The sequence below is a fragment of the Myotis brandtii genome, unplaced genomic scaffold (genome assembly GCF_000412655.1).
Source record: "Myotis brandtii unplaced genomic scaffold, ASM41265v1 scaffold38, whole genome shotgun sequence".
NCBI classification, from domain to species: Eukaryota; Metazoa; Chordata; class Mammalia; order Chiroptera; family Vespertilionidae; genus Myotis; species Myotis brandtii.
In genome coordinates, this window is record NW_005364596.1 from 1,759,889 (window position 1) to 1,775,512 (window position 15,624).

The 15,624-nt window shown below is 35.0% G+C and overlaps 1 protein-coding gene across 4 annotated transcripts in view; it reads right to left on the reverse strand.

The window, feature by feature from the left end:
* SEC24B (SEC24 homolog B, COPII coat complex component) overlaps positions 1 to 15,624 on the reverse strand; it is a 72,104-nt gene that overhangs the window by 28,402 nt on the left and 28,078 nt on the right. The window contains exons 4-7 of one of the 4 annotated variants that reach the window (XM_014544728.1): positions 12,383 to 12,487; positions 7,184 to 7,264; positions 4,125 to 4,348; positions 1,116 to 1,297 (exon numbers count right to left, since the gene is read on the reverse strand). In XM_014544728.1, coding sequence (XP_014400214.1) covers positions 1,116 to 1,297; positions 4,125 to 4,348; positions 7,184 to 7,264; positions 12,383 to 12,487 — 592 coding nt within the window. Of the gene's footprint in view, positions 1 to 1,115; positions 1,301 to 4,124; positions 4,349 to 7,183; positions 7,265 to 12,382; positions 12,488 to 15,624 lie in introns of all 4 variants that reach the window. The other 3 variants (XM_005872440.2, XM_014544730.1, XM_014544729.1) reach the window with 3 other exon arrangements.

Here is a 15,624-nt window from a genome sequence, read left to right on the forward strand (position 1 = left end):
AAGCAGGTTTCTGGCCTTTGTTTACCTTCTGTATTTGAAACAATGTTGCGGTCCTGCTGGCTGAAGCCTGGCTGACTAAAGCAGGTTTCTGGGGTTTGGTTTAGCTTCTATATTTGTTACAATGTTTCTTAGAGTTGCAACTCAGAGGCCGGCAAGGCAGGCAGGGAAGCTTGGCTTCCTCCGTCACTGAAGCAAGCAAGCCTCCCTGTTCGCGTCAGCTGCCTGGCTGCCGGCTGCCATCTTGGCTGGCAGTTAATTTGCATATCGCCCTGATTAGCCAATGGGAAGGGTAGTGGAGGTACAGCTAATTACCATGTTTCTCTTTTATTAGATAGGATTCCAGGAGCAGAGGATGTCTTCTGGGAGCAGAGGAATATCCTACCAGGACACAGAAGTACTGAAAGCAGGCAAGAACAGAGAACTTTTTATCTTGGAGGCACTGTGAGGTACGTAACAGAGCTTATCCACACAGAGGATGGCCACCAGATGCAGGCTGCCAGCTGAATTTCCCCAGGAGGTGAGGAAATACTCAATAAAAAGAAATCCAAATCTAAATTCAGGCTGGATAAATTGGCTGGGGTGACGGTCTTCACATTCTATACTGAGTGGGAAAAGAAAATTCAGGGATAAACCATTAATTTAACACGTTAAGCGCCCTGTCAGTCACCGGTGACTGACACTATACTTTCCTTCCGGAAGACAAAGCAGGCTGGGTGCTTAACGTGTTAAAACTGTTCTTGCGATTATATAACTTTATGTCCTTTTCAAGCAAAGATTAAAGGGCATAAAACTGTAAAGATTCCACTTTATTTAAAAGACACGAGAAGTTATTGCTGATGAAAAGTGAGGAGAAAAAATGTAAGAGAAGGAAAATATAGATTTGGGTTCCTAAAACCCTTCACTAAAAAAGAACAAAAGGTCTCTCGTATTAGGTGATAGGAATGGAAGTGGAAAAAGACAGAGATGGGACAGGAACAAACAACCTAAATTGAATTTTATATCCAGGATATCTATACAAACTAAAATAGAAGTGCTCACATTAACAAAACTTCCACTCAAGTAATTAATACCATACTACTTTTACTATTTTTGAAAATTATAAAATAAATACTTACTCTGGGCTACAGTTTAATTTTTTAAGGTCTAAGTTCAAGTTAGGTATAGGAGCCAAAATAGGAGTCACGGGTAAAATATTCCTCTCCTGAGTGAGGTTTACAGGTCTTAGGCTTTCTGGTTGTACAGAACTCTGAAGGCTCAGTCCTCCCAGACTGGAGGACAGCTGGTTCATACCAGGATACTGCTGAGAGATAAATTAAAAGCAAAACAAAAAGAACAATATAACAAGCATGAATAAAATGTATTATACTACATATAGGATTTTAATATATAGAAAAAAGAAAGAACATTTAAACCTGTTATTAACAGTAGAATGACTTAATAGGACAGTTCAATTTAAAGCATTCTTTAAAAAAAAACAACTGAAAGCAAAAATACTGAATGAATTAAAATCTTATTAGCAATTTTGGTTCCAACTGGAACTCTCATATACTGTTAATGGAAGGTATAAATTGGAAAATCCGCTTTGGAAAATTGCTGGGCAGTAACTGCAGAGATTGAACATATGGACACCTCATGACCCCAGTGATCCTACTTCTAGATATATACATAGTCACTTAAAAAGATATGAAGAGAAATATTCATAACAGTACTATTCATAATAGTCCCCAATTGGAAATTTACCCTAAAGACCCTCAACAAAACAAATAAACTGTGGTATATTTACATAATGGAGTACTATATAACAATGAAACGAATGAACTATAAGAGCATAACAAGCATATTGTTGAGCAAGAGAGTCTAGCTAAGAGTACATACAGTATGATCCCACTTATATAAACTTTAAAAACAAACAAAACTAATCTGATATTAGAAGTCAAGACAGTTGTCAATTCTTGTTTGGAGGGTTAATAAATAGAAAAGGCATGAATGGCCTCTGGCTGTTGGCTACGTGAGTATGTACAATTTGTAGAAATGTTTTAAGCTGCATGCTGCTAATTTATATACTTTTACATATTATGGGTTGCATTTCAGAAAAAAGTTTTAAAAATGAAAGTTGGGACTAGGATGATGTCTAAGAGTCCACTCCTAAAGCTCTGGCTTTAGGATGCTCATTTCAACTGTGATTAACATTATTTTTCAGTCTGTCTCTGCCCCTTTATCCAACTCCTCTAATCTAAAGCTAGAGTATAAAAAGGATTGTGATTACAGAAGAATAGAATGAGGCTACATTTAAAAATCGAGTATATTAAATATTAATTTTTACTTTTATTCCAAAGACAGTCTCTTAACCTTGCCAAAATAACCTCCCAAATAAGATGGAACAAGAATGATAATTCCCATTCTCTTATGTCAAAGGTCTGTAACCTTTTTCTGTAGAGGCCCAGATAATAAGTATTTCAAAATTTAAGAGCCACTTGGTCTCTTTTGCAACTATTCAACTCTACCACTGTAGTATAAAAGTCGGCATAGATAATACACACATAAAAGAATGAATGTGGCTGTGCTCCAGTACAAGTTTATTTACCAAAGTAGGCAGCAGGCCAGGTTTGGCCAAGAACCTTTTCCTATGTCATTATGAAACCTTTTCATGTCATCACTTTCAATTTCAAAATATTTTTTTTCCTTGCCCAACATTCCAAGAACCAGATTCTTTCTTTGAACTTGACTTTCTTTCCATTACAATGTATAAATAAATGACATATTATGACCCCAAATAGCAATTTGCTTAAAGCACACAAGTCAGACCAGAGTGATTAAAAATGTGCTTCATCTGGAAAACCTAACAAAACGGAAGTCAGCGAAATTTGTGCTAATCAACCATATTTTTCTGGTGCCTCTCTAAGTCTTCTTCTTCCTTTTGAACCTTAATTCTAAGATTAAATCCAGAAACAAAGAATTTTACTACTTTACTCTAATTGTTATTCTTAATTCACTATAAGATGAAATTTCTATTAAGTTAGTCTAAGAACAGTTTTATTATAAATAGAATGTTTTGCCATCTTTTTTATATTTTATTTTCTTCTCAATAAATATAAATGTAAACTACTGTTCTGTATTATTAAATTGTATTTAAGAGGTGCATCCAAACAAAGTCATGTCAAAATGGGTCATAGAAGTAGTTAATGAACATAAGCACTGACAAGCATTTATGTAATGTGGAGGCTAGTACCTAGTTATATGTCATACAGATTTCTTCAAGTTAAGAGTTGGAACCAAAATTGCAAACCACATTTATGCCGTATCATTTTTTTTGAGGTAATCAGCTTAGAAATACAGAATTTAAAAACACACAGAACACTTAATGCTTATTTAATTTTGATAAAATTAATACATGCACATTATGAAGACTGAAAAATATAAGTACAATGAAGAAAAATTACAGCTAATATCTTCATCCAAATGTAACCTATTTAAAAATTTAATGTTGCCTGCCTGGTGTGGCTCAGTGGTTGAATGTCGACCTATGAACCAGGAGGTTATGGTTCAATTCTGGTCAGGGCACATGCCTGGGTTGTGGGCTCAATCCCCAGTGTGGGGTGTGTAGAAGGCAGCTGATCAATAATTCTCTCTCATCACTGATGTTTCTCTCTCTCTCTCCCTCTCCCTTCCTCTCTGAAATAAATAAAAATAAGTAAAAAATAAAAATTTAATATTTATATTTCCTTTTATTTTTTCTATGTATGCACACACATAAAAATTATAAACAGCCCTAACTGGTTTGGCTCAGCGGATAGAGCGTCGGCCTGCGGACTTAAGGGTCCCAGGTTCGATTCTGGTCAAGGGCATGTACCTTGGTTCCGGGCACATCCCAGTGGGAGGTGTGCAGGAGGCAGCTGATCGATGTTTCTCTTTAATCGATATTTCTAACTCTCTATCCCTTTCCTTTCCTCTCTGTAAAAAATCAATAAAATATATTTTAAAAATTAGAAACAAATTCTTTCTATGCTCAATCCAGGCTTATCTGTATTTGTACCTATGACCCATTTGAATCACCAGAAATTTGTTAGAATTGATAGTTTCACAATTTTTAGATATGCAATGTCTTTCTATGACTAAATACATACTTGAGCATACTGCTGGAATCCAGAATATGCTGGGCTACAGGGCTGTCCTCCGGAATGCAGTGGTGCTGCAGTATTCTGATAACCAGGCTGAAGAGTGGGGTAACCATATCCAAATGGTTTAGCCACTTTTGAAGGCTGAGGGGCAGTGGGCACTGGAGCTGGAGTAGGGTCAGGTTCAGGAGCGGGATCAGGAGCAGGACTGCTTGCTGATGAAGAAAGCATATCTAACAAAGAGAAAGACAAGGTGTTAACACCTGAAAACACGACTGTATAAAAAGACTTGGCTCTTGGGAGAGCCATAACCTCTGGCATTTCCCTTTTTCTTTAACTTTTTACTATGGGAAATTTTGAACATTCACAAAAGTAGAGAATAAACTAATAAACCCCACATACTCATCATTCAGCTTTAATAATCATCAATATTTTGCTAATCCTGTTTTATATGTTCCCAACCCATTTTTTTTTTATAGACCTATTTTAAGAAAACCTCATTTGGTATCACTTGAACAAATACTTTGATATTCAGGTGGCATTTCTAATAGATAAGGCCTTTATATTTATATATTAACCATACAAAAAACAGTTTTTCCTTTTATTTTTTCCTCAGGAATGGGGCTATAAAGCAGAAAACAAAGCAAAGCACTAAAAAGAGAGTCAACTACTCTTTACTCTACTTTGCCATTTATCTGACCCTGCCATCTATAAAATATGTCCATGAAAAGAGTGGCATATTTCTATAATCCCCTAGAAATCTGTATTATTTATAGAGGCAAAACTATGAAAATATGAAAGAGTGTCTAGAAGTGTCCAGCTCCTAAAACAATGTCTGGTATGCAGTAGATGTCAATACAATTTAATGAATCAATGTTCTTCCATTATTGAAATTTAAAACAAAAACTAAAATGTGATTAAAATTATGAAAACAGTAGAAAATTTAATCATCATATACAAGAATAACAAGAAGAAATCCTAAAAATTATTCTATTACACATAACCATTATTAACAATTTGGTATATTGACTTAGATTTTTTTCCAAGTCATAGTTATAATATAGATGTATTCAAATCTATTTTCATATAAAAAATCATATTCTTCACCAGTAATCAGACTATGAAAAAAAAATGCGTTCTCAAAAGCAACTGACTAAATAAAATTTATTTTTAAAAAGTTTCTTGAGGAATCACATCTTTCTACTGACTCTATTTGCTCTAATTTTGAAGATACATTCCTACACATTCTGCTCTCTATTATCATGTGTTAATTAGGCAAGGCTTGGCCTATTGGCTTTCTGGTAACATCCCAGACTTAAAAGGACAAGAGCGTCAATGCAGTGTCAGATCCTTAAATTTCCTGCTTGTCTCTCCTCATGGCGTTGAGACTGTAAGTAGAAAGGTCTCTTAACATGACATCAGCATAAGAAATAAAGAACTGAATTCATAAACATGGAAGTCTAAAACTTATCCCCTTCTATAAGAAATGGACAATAGTTCATACATTTCTATAGTCCTAAAATCTATCCTAGTACCTGACATAGTAAACTTTCAATTCACTTAACCTTACTGCTACAGTTGCTCACATCTTTCCTTAATTTTGTTGCTATATATATTGCTAGAAAATTTGCCGTAGGTCACTCACTTACTCTGAAAGCACAGTTCATAATGAGAATAAGATTTGTTGATAAATGAATATAAACAAACCAAGGCCCAATTCCAAGGCCATGATCTTTTAACTACACCACACTGGACATTTCACTTCAGGTTACTCTGAAGCTCATGACACACTATACAGTTAGAGTATTCATCTTTTTTTTTTTAATATATTTTTATTGACTTCAGAGAGGAAGGGAAAGGGAGAGATAGAAACATCAATGATGAAAATCATTGATTAGCTGCCTTCTGCATGACCCTATCAGGGATCGAGTCCATAACCCGGACATGTGCCCTGACCAGGAATCAAACTATGACCTCCTGGTTCATAGGTCAATGCTCAACCACTGAGCCACAACGGCCAGGCTAGACTATTCATCTTTTAGTCGATGAAGTAACTTCTAGAATATTTTGATGACAATGATTGCTTTTAGAATGGTCCACAACTTCTTATACACATACACACAAATACTGGTTCCTAGGTGGGAAAAATCTGTAACCACAAAAGACTAAAGTAGCTTATTTAAGTATTCTTAAAATATTAAAAGGGAATTCTATATTAAGCTGAGATTAAACTTTTCTGATTCATAGGATAATGGTAGCAAGACAGTGCATTCAGTTAAGTACAGAATACTTCAACTTTAATCCTGGATTATTCTCAGAGTGATAAGAAGAGAAGGGCAACATTACTTATTCTATTAGTCCTAAAGTTTGGAGTCATCAGAAAGAGAGAGAGAAAAAAAGGTAGGTCAGGTGTGGTTGTCAGGTGATAGGAGATAGGCAAATCAGGAAAATCACAGTATAAGATGTTATAATAAAAATGACTATTAATTACAAAAGGTTAAGTTTGTGTGTTTTTCCTTTAATACTATCCACTACTCCTATTTCTATGTAATGACCAAAGTTATTTCCTGATATGGTTAAAAGTAATGCCTCCAAAAACTACATCCAAGTTGGTTAATCTATTTACCTGGTGGAGGCAGCCAGGAGCCATAGGGGGAGTAAAGAGTCAAAGACTACTTATATGCAGAGGCTAGTTGGAAGGAATTCAAGGACCTAAGCATGAGAACAGAAATATAAAATATATTTAAGGAGTTATTAGCATAAAAAAAGGGAAAAGAAGAGAAAAATTATTCACTATTAAAAGACTTTGAGAAGGAGGAAAAAAATAAAGAGCATGATAACAAAAATAGAGTAATAAATTTCCTTAAGCTGCCCCAAAACAACATTCATAGTTGGTGTATAAAAATTAATACCATATAATTAAGGCTGAGAAATACCAGGAAAATGTCCCCTTTTCTGTTAAAAAATATACATCCTGCTAATTATGTATAATACATGTTCATGTTTTGAAAGCAATTAATGGTCAGTGACTTTTCAAGCAACAATTATACAGGCACAAAACAAATTACCTGGGTAGCCGCCTCCTTCTAGGGCATCGTAACTGTTGGGCAGTGGAGAAGCACTGCTTGTGGTAGAAGAGCTGTCAATACCTAAAAGGAAAACCAAAGTGTCTACTAAGTCTAAAATGACAATGTATCTTAGGGCAGCCTTTGGCAATTTTATAGAAGATGCTTTGCTGACTCTAGTGAAAATGTAAAATGACTGATGTTTTAAAGACATTTTTAAAAACACATAAATAAATTTCTGATACAAGAATAGGGGATGAGAATGAGAGTAGGAAGACGATGGAGCTGATGAGTGGAGTAAGATTTAATCATTCACATGTGATGGCATCCTAGAGAATAGATATTAAATTACTTCACACACAAATATAAATTTTACATTGATAGAAATTTTAATACAGTTACATCTCAAAAACTGCATCTATCAAACTGCAAACTATTAAATATATATTATCAGTATTAGGATACTTTAAGATAATTAAATTTTAATGACTTTTTGATCCCCAGTTGGCGCGCATATGGAAGGCAACCGATCAATGTTTGTTTCTCTCTCTCTCTCTCTCTCTCTCAGCATGTCCTCAGATGAGGATTAAAAAAAGAATTCTTATTATGTGTTCATTCAAAACCTGTAAGATTAATAGAAATTTTCTGTGGCAATTTATGATGAAATTTAGTGATGGGTCACACAGATAGAATGTACAATACATTTCCTTCATCTATTCACTCAACAAATATTTTGAGAGCCTACACTGCAGCTATACTAGGTAAATACGCTAGTGTATACAGTGATGAATAAAACCAAAAATGCACATGGTCCCTCTCTGGTGTTAGAGCTCTTGGTCTTTTTTAACTGTAAGACAAGATTCTGTGGTACAGAGGTGATCCTAGCTCTTAACAACAATATTATAAACTAGGGGCCCAATGCACAAAATTCATGTAAGAGTAGGCCTTCCTTCCCCCAGCTGCTGGCACCAGCTTCCCTCTGGCACCCAGGACCTGGGCTTCCCTCACAGCCCCGGCTTCATCTGGAAGGTCATCCGGGAGGATGTCCGGTCTAATTAGCATATTATGCTTTTATTATTATAGATGGAGTTTAAACTACATTTTAGGTTAATTTTTAACTGTGATATAAAAAGAATAGGCATGCATAATTACCTTTCATTGGCTACTTTTGGAAAACCCTGTGACTAGGTATGTTGACTCATGGCATAACAATTAAAGCTTTTTGCATAGACTGATTTTATTACCAGCAAAGAACATGATTTGGAGCAAAAGACTGCAGTTACATTAGACTCTGTCATTTACTTGTTATATAACTTTGGGGAAAAAACAATCAATACTCTCTTCTGCAAAATGAGAACAATTTTAAAAATGCCCTATATGTCTTTTTTAATGTTCTTGTGAGGCTTCAATGAGACACTAAACATGAAAAAACTTATGCAAAGTATGAGGACTACAAAAAAATAGGTGGAAAACACAAAACACTTTCTTTGTGATAACTAGAAAAATGGTGTACATCGGTCATTATTCTTAATTAAGAATGGGGAACAATGGATCTTTTTTTTATTTGTGAATTTCTAACTAAAGAAGAATGCTAATACATAAGGTCAAAGTCTAAAAGTGATAGCATTAAAAAAAAATAGACCAAAACCCAAATATTCATCAGGAGATGAATGGATAAACAAAATATGGTATATCTATACAATGGGGTATTATTTATCTACTAGTTTACCTATAAAAATGAATGAAGTACAAACACATGCTACAATATGAATAATTCCTAAAACATGCTAAGTGAAAAAAGCGAGACAGAAGAGGTCACACATTGCATGATTTCATTTATATGAAATATGCAGACTAGGAAATCTATAGGGCTAGAAAGTAGATTGGTGGTTTCCAAGAGCTGAGAGAAGGGGGAAATGGGAAGCTGTTGCTTAATGGTCACACAGTTTTCCTTTGGGATAATGTAATGTTTAGTTAGTACATTCACAAAATTAGAACTGGATAGAAGTGGTGGGTGCACAAAAAACAAAATGAAACAATTAGATAGAGATGGTGGTTGCACAACATTGTGAATGTACTAAATGGCACTGAATTGTACACTTTAAAATGATTAACTTTATTATTGTGTAAATTCTTTTCAACAAATGGTTTTGGAACAACTAGATAGTCACAGGCAGAAGAAAAAAGTTAGACTCTTTCTTTATACTCTACACTAAAATGAACTAAAAGTAGATCACGGACCAAAATGTAAGCACTAAAACTACAAAACTCTTAGAATATAGGAGTGCTGCACACCTGAAATTAATATAACACTGAATACCAACAGTAATTGAAAAAAATAAATACAATTTTAAAACAAAGAATAAAAATATTTAAGAAAATGACTTTAATCTACAGAGTTTCAGTATTCATCTTGCTGTCAAAAAAAGGTACCTTTATATCTTAAAGTCACACACTCAACCAACTTCACCTAAAGCTAAAAAAGAGCTTCTGAACTTTGATAATCTGAACTATAGTGACAGCTTAAAAAAATTTTAATGGCCTACTAGCCAAAATTTCATTCTAAGTTAATAACCAAACATAGCATCCAAAACATACATACTTGGGATACATTTTAATAAAATAATCTGAAGCTTTAGTGCTAAATTATACTAACATGATTTTCTAAAATAAAGAGGCAAATGAAATAACATCAAGCAAAGTACTGCTTTCTGCATACTAGCTGGTTTCAGTTGAACAAACAACTTTGGTACTTTTTCCCACTCTTAAACCTTACATAGGCCCAATTTACCTCAGTCACTTCACACTACAATTAGTAACAAATACTCTGAGAACAAATCAGAGTATTTGTTATCACTATTTGAATGCAGTACTTAGGAAGAATTTTCCCTTATTCTTTTACTGGCTACATGTCATACACTGAAAGAAGAGGAGGAGGAAGAGAGGAAGAGCTGAAATCTGAGGAAGCAAAGGGAGAATACACGTAAGAACAGCTCAAAATCCTTGAAGGTGGGGGAAAAGTATGGGGATGCATGTAAGCCTTTAAAAGATAAGCAACATGGGTCAAGGAAGTCCAATGTACTTACTAGTATTGGTCAACTTTAAATTAATCAACTTGAAGTTTTATTTCCTCATAACTTGCATAAATCATGGAAAAAGTGTAAGTCAAATTCCATCTCCACCGCTTGTCAGTTAAAAGAAAATGAACAAGACACCTAACATCTATGAACCACTTCTTATTTGTAACAACAGATTTTAAACTAATACCTACTCCACAGGACTACTGTTAATATTAAACAGATATTAACCAGACTTAGGAAATGCTCTTCATTTTCTCTCATCCCTCCCCCTATCCCCTCAAACAGTGTTACAAATGGGGTTGGGGGTGTGTGTGGGGGGAGGGGGGCAGAAAAAACAAGACAGGAACCCTGATTGATAAAGCCAACTGTTTTTTCTCAGACTTCAACCAAACATTCCTTAACATTTACCACTGCTAGCCAAATTACTTTCGATTTGTAAAAATGATTTTCTTCGTTTGGTAATGCTATGCTATACTCTCCTTCAATCTTCTGGCTACCTTAGCCTCAGAACTCATTTTCCTCACGAGATTATTCTAAGAGGCTAGTTTCAATATGCCCCTGTGAATACTTTTGTAAGAGAAGTGCAAATTTGGCTGTTATTTTTCCATGTAAACTCCCTCAGTGACTCCTCACTACCTTCAAAATAAAATCCAAACACCTTAATATGAAATACAGTAAGTCCTCACTTAACATCATCTATAGCTTCTGTGTTAAGTGAAGTAATGTATAATTAAATCAATCTGACCATAGGCTAATCAATATAAACAAGATTTAAGTTCTTGCAGTATCTCATTAACTTTATACCAAAATGATGTTATTTGAGGATCTCCTGTGCCTGGTTTTCAAAGATCTCATCCAGTCATTCTACCCAACCTCATTCAATTCTTCTGGCCACGGTCCTTTGCAGACCATAGGTCCTAAATTCACTAAAGTTCCCCAATATGCCATCTTCTCAAAACGTCCTTGCTTTGTTTTAAAAAGTATCTGTGCCTCTCCCCGGATCCCTCACCTGCCTAATCCAACTACTCCTTTTAGACTCAGCTCAGGTACCAGTCTTAATCCCCCAGAGAATCTTCCCTGTCATCCAACCCTACATCTGGTTCCAGATTATCCTATATAGTCCTATAAAACACTATGATTAACATAGAATTCACTGTAATTTTGTTCTAGATTCCAAACTATTCTGTGAGCTTATTGCATTTTTAATAAGGTTACAAATGAACTCTATAAATTTTTAATAAGGTTACAAATAGACTCTATAAGTTAGTTGTACAGAATTCAGGATACTTTTACAGAGAAATGAGATAACTGGGACTTACTATACCGTTAGTTTACTGGCACTTAAGAAAATCCATAATCCATATTACTGATTAAATACTACATATCTGTAACAGGCTGGAAACAATAAAGCATCTGCAAATGTTTAGTATTTTAGTTAATTAGATTTAAGGCTAGCCCAGACATCCAATCACCATTTGAACACCATTTCTATTTGAACTTTTTGAACTCTAACTCTGGTATCAAATTACCTTCATTTTAGCTCCAGTACTCTGCCCTCTCTCACTGTAGAGAAAGATGGAACTTCCAGCTACAGCCACCATATATAGAGAATATTTGCAAACTGGAAAATAACTACAAATTTTTGGCTTTCTAAATATATAGTAAGTGCCAAAAGGAGCTTAAAGAAACATTGTTCTATTTCTGTCATTATTATATAAATCCAAATGGTTTATTCTGTTTAGACTAAGTAGCATGCAAAGCAGAAAAGAAAACATTCCTCCTAAAAGGTGTTAGAGCAAACAGTCAAAAGCTTCAATCAACACTCAATTCTTTTGCATGACCTGAGCGGAAATGCATTTCTGAAAGAAGAAACCACTGTCATCATGAACGATGTATTGTTATTTAATGAAATGGTAAAGATGTCCAAAGGAAGAAAAACAAAACAAATAAGCAAAACACCAAATTTCAAGTGACCCCAATCTTCTATAACCTAAACCAAGTAAGTTCATTGAGCTAAATCTGCAAAGATACTTTTTAAAGAGGCTATAAGACTGTGGACATCAAAAAAAAAAAAAAACTTGAGTAGGAAAAGATTAAGAACTGGTGTAAAGCTAAAGCAGACCTGCTTCCTCATCCTCCTCCTCCTCTTCCTCATCATCGGAAGTTGATGACAAGGGAGTTGGTGCGGAGCTAGCTCGATTATTAACATATTCACCATACTGCATGCCTGTAAAGTGGAAAGCACAAACACGAGTCAAACCAACAGGAAAGATGAGAAATAAAATTTGACATTGCATTAAAAGTGAGAAAGAACTCTGACATTCCAAAGAGCAACCCAGCATGCATATTAATATTAGCAAATTTATTATCAAAACAGAAACTGTTAGAAAATCTCTAAAAGCAGTTTAGTAAAAGCAGCTTTAATATGAAGTAGCTGATTTAAGTGTGGAAAAAAGTACCATGTATTACACTAACAATATTAGGAAACGGCAATGATAATCTCTGAAAATCTCACTGAGTTCTATACGTTTACCTTCTTTAAGTTTAGGGCCCTTGTAGTATACTTCCTTTGGGACTGTGCATTCTTGGTGAGCAGTGATCATTTTACTGAAATGAATTTATATAGCATACAACACACACAGAGATACTTGATACCTTCCTTCTGTTAATGCCACCTTGATGCTAACTCAGTTCTCATAACGGAAAAAGAATGACAGTTAAAGAAAAGAACTGTATTCAGCATAGTTCTCTGCTATCAGCAGATGTTCAAAAAAAGGGTGTGTGTATGTTTTGGGGAGTTCGGGAGGGAGAGTAATTAATTGTGGCCCTGCAAGTGTGGCAATTACGGAATAGTGTATTTTCTGAGATGGCCAATTATCTCAGCTTCAGTCTATTGCCTGCACCTGAGTCTGAAGTAGGTCAATGAGTGGTCCTCTGTGAGATCCACCAAGAGAAGGTAGAGTCTGTAGAAAAGGCACAACAGCTGGTAACTGTATAATACTTCTCTTTAAAATTTTGATTGGGTGTTTTTATTATTTAATTAATGTGCCAAAAATCAAGACTTAAAACACTAACATCCACAGAAATTTTTTAAGAGGGAAAATAATCTTAATTAAAAATGAAAATACCTTATAAATAAGAATAAGCCCCCTGTAAGAAAAATCTTACAGCTCAGCTTGAAAAAAAGAAAAACCTAGAAACTGTGTGAATTTTCAAGAGCATTTCACAATACTGGAAGCACAATGAAGCCTGGCCTCACCAAAATCCCATGGTAGCTCCCTGATGCTCTCTTCATTGTTTCTTTCAGGTGACGTTTTAAATTAGCATGGATAAACAAAACTATGTCTATAGTAAGAAAAAAGCTATTAAAGAGTAACATCTGAGCTGAGAAGGGAATAAAGGTTAAACTGTACATGTGTAATCTCCTCACCCTAACTAAAAAAGTCATGAAAAAAATCAGCTAGCTTTGCTGAAACATCTTCTAAATATATAGATAAAATGGCAGTTATGATAAATTCATCTGAGAAAATAAAATCAATTTAAGTAATATCAGAAAATACAAGAAATAAGCTTGATACCTTGAAAGACCAAATTCAGAGGGGCATATTCCTCTAATAAAAGTCTAGGTAAGATAAAAATTTGACTAATATTAGACCTTAGGTTAGATATACTAAGAAGTTTACAAGTAAACATACGTTTACAGTAAAAAGGTTTTATAGAAAAGAAATTCTTCAATTTAAGGACTTCCTTAAAATGAAGTACTTTTGCGTGTTGGGAGCCAGGTGTCATACAAGATGTGCCAGGAGCAGTGGCTACATGGTGAGGTGGTAGCTTTCGACTAGCAGTCCAAAATGCTGGCTTTAAAATGTCCCTCTTCCAGTGAAAAGCCCAACCATGCAGACACCTTGCTCATAAACTTACAGTATGTTTCAGACGTGGAAATAATTAATGACCTAACAGAAACCCCACCTCCCCTAGCTTCACTCAATGTTAGTAAGAATGGGAACTACACCTGTTTTGTTCATCACTGAATATACAGAGCCTTGCAGACAGGCAATGGAAGAGATGGCCTTTTAAATGAAATACTAAATTCCAGTCCATCTAGAGAAGGTTTGAACTAGCAATTGGAGATGAGCCTGTTTTGCTTTCTATTGGCAGTTCACTGCAGGCTAAGAAGTCCTATGTCTATCCACAACAGTGGGATGTAAGAGGAAGCTTGGAAGAGGACAGTGGAGTTGCAGAAGGTGGAAGTTTTGAATATCATTTTCTCCACAGCAACACTGTACCTCTTAAAATGCTCCAAATTTTCTGACTATAAGACAAAAACATTTAAATAAAAGTACAAAAGCACTCCAAAGCCAATCATAAAAAAAAGAAGTACTTTCTCAAAATGCAATTAGCACTGCACTTTAGAAAGTACACATACATGATGAGACAAAAGTAGGTCTACAGTTGTTCACATGGAAAATAACACAATAATTAATAAACATAATACAAGAATAAACATTTCACATACAACTGTGAACCTACTTTTGCCCCACCCTGTGTGTACATGTATATATTTAGTAAGAAGAAACAGGAAGAAATTCCATTTGTTGTGCTGGCAAGTGGTTGGTAAACCGTGGCTCGGGAGCCACATGCGGCTCTTTGGCCCCTTAAGTGTGGCTCTTCCATAAAATACCACGTGCAGGCGCGCATGTACAGGGCGATTGAAACTTCGTGGCCCATGCACAGAAGTCGGGTTTTCGGCCTGGGCGAGTCTATTTTGAAGAAATGGCGTTAGAAGAAGTGGGGGTACGTTCGCTGAGGTCGACCCCTCAGATTGAGGACGTTTTTAGCAAAGGCCAGCTTAGGAGTACCCTAATTAAGTTAATAACAATGTACCTACCTATATAGTTTAAGTTTAAAAAATTTGGCTCTCAAAAGAAATTTCAGTCGTTATACTGTTGATATTTGGCTCTGTTGACTAATGAGTTTGCCAACCACTCTGCTGAGCTAACAGAGGCCAATAATCAAGAAAAAATCAGAGGACAATCCATTATTTTCATGATTGAATGAATATGTAGGTTGCTGACTCTGTACTAATCAAAGGAACCAAAGTACAGGGACACCATAACATTATAAGATAAATATTTCCTTCTCTTTCTTCAGATTTAATGAATAAAAATAGATTTACTTATTATTGGAAAAATATCCAATACTTAATTGGAAGCAAATGAAATCACTACAGAATGATAAAAAGAAATTATAAAACAATGACTCCATGCACTGGAACAAATTCACAAATAAGACAGACTAGAGTAATATTATCACTCATCATAATATCATGTTAGATTATACTATAGTTGTCAACTATACTATATT